The sequence below is a fragment of the Argiope bruennichi genome, chromosome 6 (genome assembly GCF_947563725.1).
Source record: "Argiope bruennichi chromosome 6, qqArgBrue1.1, whole genome shotgun sequence".
In the NCBI taxonomy this organism is placed as follows: Eukaryota; Metazoa; Arthropoda; class Arachnida; order Araneae; family Araneidae; genus Argiope; species Argiope bruennichi.
In genome coordinates this window covers 97937818-97943018 of record NC_079156.1, presented here as the reverse complement: position 1 = coordinate 97943018, position 5201 = coordinate 97937818, and the positions used below count along the sequence as shown (strand labels likewise).

Here is a 5201-nt window from a genome sequence, read left to right as displayed (position 1 = left end):
ATATAATAATCACAAGTAAGTGGGTTGTTAATTAATAGAATATTTTCTAAAGTAACTTTAAGTACGCTAGTTTTTAAGTGCGTTGAAATAAATGATTGATTATCCTTTCAGGGCATATTGACATGCAATAAAAAATGGCTAACTTGTTTTGTGAAACTCTTTTAAAATCATATCACGAATTAAAGAAAATCGCAAGGGGATTTTGAATATAAGTAACCTATAAGCTTCATTCCATTGATTTCACTGCCAAAATAACATGAAATAATAATTTTAACTTAATGTGTTCTTAATATATATTTAAAATAATTTTTATTTCCATGAACATGACGTGTACTTATAGAAAAAAAAAATGCTCAACAAAATATGCAACATCGAAATTTTATTGAATCTTCATGTTACAGATATTATTGATTTCTAAACATTCATTTTGCTGTTACGTATATCTGAAAATACAAATATAGGTATGTCTGCGAAACAGTGATTGTTGTCGTATTAATTCCTATGTCTGCAATACAAGCTAAAATCTAGCATTCAAAATTAAATTTTGATATGTGAGTTTCACACCATTCAAAATGAAACTTTGAGCGAAACTCATTAAAAGCAAGTCTATCTATCCGTCATTTCCTGCATTCAGAAATTTGAATGGAATTTCATATATGGTACAAGCACCAAAATTATAAATATGTCTAAAATGTTGAATTCAGGCATTAAAAAGAAAATGTTTAATTTTCACTATAGATCAAACTAAAGAAAAAACGCACCATATTGTGCACAAGAATGTTAAAACAGTAGAAGCAGGATGAAAGGAACTAAAACGTTTGGTGGTGCCATACAGGAATACTACTCCAAGGACTTATTTGGTCTTCGAAACATTTCAAAAATTATTAGTAATATTCGAACTCAGCTGATTCCTATTTAAAAAGCGCTAGTACTCTAACTAAAACAGTCACGATTTCTATTCTTTAACACAAAATTTTGTCTTTCATCCCACATGGACTCTTTAGAAATTTGGCAATTTTTATAATCACGATTTCAGTCTTTTGTGGAATCACTATAAAACAGATGAATTTGAACAGATGAACAGATGAATGGGACAGAAATTTTTTAACTGATATGCAACAATAAAATAAACTAAATTGGAAAATAAAACTCAATTATTGCTTATATTTAAAAAATTCGGGAATATTGTTTTGATTTATTGTAGAATGAACCAAACAGTTGTTTATGTAATCTCTATATGGCGAAAAATATAAACTCAGCATTAGTAACTTCATTATTACAAAAAAATTATTGGAAGTAAACTATTCAGTTATTATAAGTGAAATTCTTTTTAAAAACAATTTCTCAGAATTGTCTGTTCTTGTAAGTTATAATATAAACTGAAATTATTTTTACTACCTATTTAGAAATTAGCGGTCATTTTTATAGAAATTACTTAAACAATAGATTTTTCATCAAAGAGTTAGTGAGACAGTTATTTAGTAGACTTCGAATATTAAAATCCATGAAACTATTAAAATTATTATTAAAAAATTCCTTAAAGTAAGAATTTGAATAAATATCATTTGTCTTGCGGAGAATTGAATTAATGATGCATGATTATTCAATTTTATTTTAAAACTGACAGTAACATTAATCATTTTAAATAAAACAAAATTTTTTTAAAAGATTTCAGTGTTAGGAGAATAGTTATTTAAAGGTAAACATTCATTTGAAGAAATTTTCAGTTTTGTCATTTATTTAACTTACTTTTTTTTAAAAAAAAAATAAACAATAAATTTTTTTCTATTTTCGCTTTTCCTATCAAAAATTGTTTTCTCTTTCAGACTAAATCTTGCAGAATATGAATTACTTTTGTTTAGAAATGTTATTTACTAAAATGAAATAGAATTCAATTTTTTTCACTATGGACATCGTATTAAGATATTAAATGCATTATTAATTTGAAATTAATAATGCATTTAATAATAATGCGATCTTCATGCTTGGACTATTTCGTGCTTCAAAATTTGTTTGTGCAAGTAAAAAAAGAAAAAACTTTGTAGAATGCTATAAATAATTTATTTACGTCAATATTTAAATTAAATTATGGGTACATTTTACAAGATGGCTTTTCCAAGACCAAGGCCGAGGGGTGCAGCAAGTCCGAGCTTTCCGACTCCCAGACCATAAGGGGCGCCGAGAAGACCATGTCCGACAGCGAGGGGTGCAGCAAGACCGTGTCCGGCAACAAGTCCGTTGGCGAGGATTCCATTGCCAGCGATGACTCCATTGGCGAGGGCAAGAGGTGCTCCATATGCAAGAGGTGCAGCAGCAGCAAGAGGAGCAGCGGGGGCTACATGGTTGATGGCGGCTCTTTGGGTGGAGACTGTGGCAACTGCAGGGGCGGCTACCAGTGCCTTTCCATAACCGAGAGGTCCGGCTGCAAGTACGGGGGCACCATATCCCAAGGGTCCGACAAGGGATGCATGGGCAGCTGCGAGGGTAGCGCAGAAAATAATGACCTGGAATGGAAGAATCGCTATGAATTTCTGAGCGGTATGAGGGTTGTATCTATAAAACTTAATATGCGCTTGTTTGTTTAAATAACACATCGAATTTTCTATATCTACAATTACCTTCATTCTTTTCTTAATTATTTTTATAAATATTTATTTAATTTTTATTTGAAATTTGTATATATATTCTGTATTTTATTTTGAATGTCAATTTCATTTTATTTTTTTAAAAATATAATGCTATTTATTTAAAAAAAAATAATTCAATGAAAATTCTGGCATGTATTACGATGTATAGAACATTCTATGTTTTAGTTTGATAAGATATAAAGCTTTAAATATAATTTAAATTTTCCCCCTTACTATATATTTGGAAAACCATTTTTTGAAATATTTGACTTAAACTACTGTAAATTGAAATAATAACTGTAAATTAAAGTAATAATAATAACTTGAATAAACTACTGTAAATTAAAATAAAAATCCAATCAATAATTTAAAAGATGCATTTTTTTATACCTGTTATATCTATTCTCATCGGGTTTCTCATATATAGAGAGAAGACTGCGATATTATAGTTGGTTCTCTCTTCTGAGGTAGGTACATAAATGTTGTGGGGTCGAGTTACCTTCAATTTCATGACTTCATGTATTTCCTGCGGAATGGGTTATACCATTGCCCAGTAATGGCTATTATGATTGAACCCTAATTCTCACTCTTTGTACTGTCATATCCTTCTTATCCGTCATAAATTTGGCTCATGCATGGTCAAATATGGCTCTTGCGTCAATAAAACCAGTAACCAACTAATTCTTTACTGTATTGTCATGATGAAGGAAATTCTGGTATTACGTTCTAGTAATAGTTCGATAAAATGCTTTCCTATAATTTTTAGCTGTAAACGGATAAATGAACCATTAAATTTTAACTCAATTGCAACTAATGAAAAATAGATAATAATTTGCAAGGACTTTTATTTGATTTACATAAAATGAATTCTGAAGGACTTGTAGTTTACCAAGCTCTCATTTTGCATCTGAATGATAAACATTTAAAAAAGATAGTATGGGTTACAATATGGATTATGAATATTAATCGAACACATGTAAATTTTATTCTAGGAACTCTAGCAACTAAATTTTTACGAAAACTGTTGAATTGAATCTACGACTAATTCTCAAAATTTAATCTAATACAAATGTTAAATTTATTAAAATTTAAAGATGCAAAAACTTCAGACGTAATGAAAAATTCCAAAACTATTTAAAATTATAAAAAATTAATACAAATTGAGCCATAACAATTCAGAAATAGACAGTCGATAATAGGGACTTTAATTTAATTTATCTAAGCTGAATTTTTAACACTGCATGAATACTGAAAATTGTTAACTAAGTTCTCAATATATTTCTCAATTATAAATATTTAATGAAGAGCGATAGTTCATAAGAATTCATTCAAAGATAAGTATTAAAGAAATTAAAATTTATAGATTGAAAGATTGTGCAACCTCACATCTTAAAGTCGTATAAAGTCCGAAACCTAAAATTACATCCTTAATAACAAATTTTACGAAATTTAATATAAGCTAAATGTTCAATTCAGTAAATGGGGAAAATTCGGACAATGGGTGATGAAAATTCCAAAATTATTTAATAAACTAAATAATACAAAAAAAAAATACTGAAAAGATTATACAGCAATTAATTCAATCTAAAACACTCTGCTCATCATGCGATTGTGCATAATATTCTGAATTAAATTTAAAGATGAATTGCATCTGTTTTGAATATTTGAATAAATTAAAAATTTAGTGATCTGATTGACCATCACCAAACCCTTTTCTTTTATAGAATTCTTTCATTAAAGTAAGAAAAATAATAATATCTCTATTTTTCTCCCCTGAAAGTTCTTTAATGTTGAAAACTAAAGATATTTTTGTATCTCAGAACATTGTGAAATACAATACTATTTTGAAACGCTGGCATAAATTAATATTTTATAGAAATATAAGACATTAACATTAATATTTTCACCTCAAATAAAAAGACATCCAAAACAACGTTAATATTTTCACTTCTAACAAAAATGCATCTAAATCTACCGAAAACTTTAAATGACAAGAACGCTCACAAATTCTCCCTTAAACTAAGTTTAAGAAACATTGTTCACTCACCTTTGCGAACATGATGAAAGTAGTTAGAGGTTCTTAGCTAGAGTTGCTAATGAAATAATACTTGAGGAAAGCGGCTTTTATACGAGCTCTAGAATAGAAAAATTATATGCTTTGTTCAATGAATTTGGAAAAACAAAAAAATTTCAGCTTGTAAAAGGTGGAGTTCTAAAAAGTCCGAAAGGCATGGTCTTAACTCCACCCATTGTGTTAGCCAGATAGCATTGGGAATTTGCAACTGGTTTGTTTCCTCGTACCGATTATCGCAAAATTTATCGGGGCGTGAGTTATTAGCACATAGTAATTCATTAAACGGCATTTTTCAAGGCCATCAGAATGAAGTGGAGGGGAAAAAGGAATCAAGCCAAATTAGTAAAAAAACAAACAAAATTTATAACAAATTTGATCTGAAGTTTTGGGAAGAAATCTTTATTTAAACAGAATGAGTAATAAAATGATGCTGCTTTAATCCTTTTTTTTTCACAATGCAATTTATCTTATCTTTCCGTACGAATTGATGCAGATACTAT

At 28.8% G+C, this 5201-nt stretch overlaps 1 protein-coding gene across 1 annotated transcript; it reads right to left on the bottom strand.

Moving 5' to 3' along the window:
* Nucleotides 1–2059: 2059 nt before the first annotated feature.
* On the bottom strand, nt 2060–4723 carry LOC129972918 (cuticle protein 63-like). The gene is made up of 2 exons (XM_056087238.1): nt 4675–4723; nt 2060–2504 (listed from the first exon to the last, which is right to left on the bottom strand). The coding sequence occupies exons 1-2, from the start codon at nt 4684–4686 to the stop codon at nt 2100–2102; spliced, it is 417 nt and encodes a 138-aa protein (XP_055943213.1). The 5' UTR covers nt 4687–4723; the 3' UTR covers nt 2060–2099.
* Nucleotides 4724–5201: the final 478 nt, after the last annotated feature.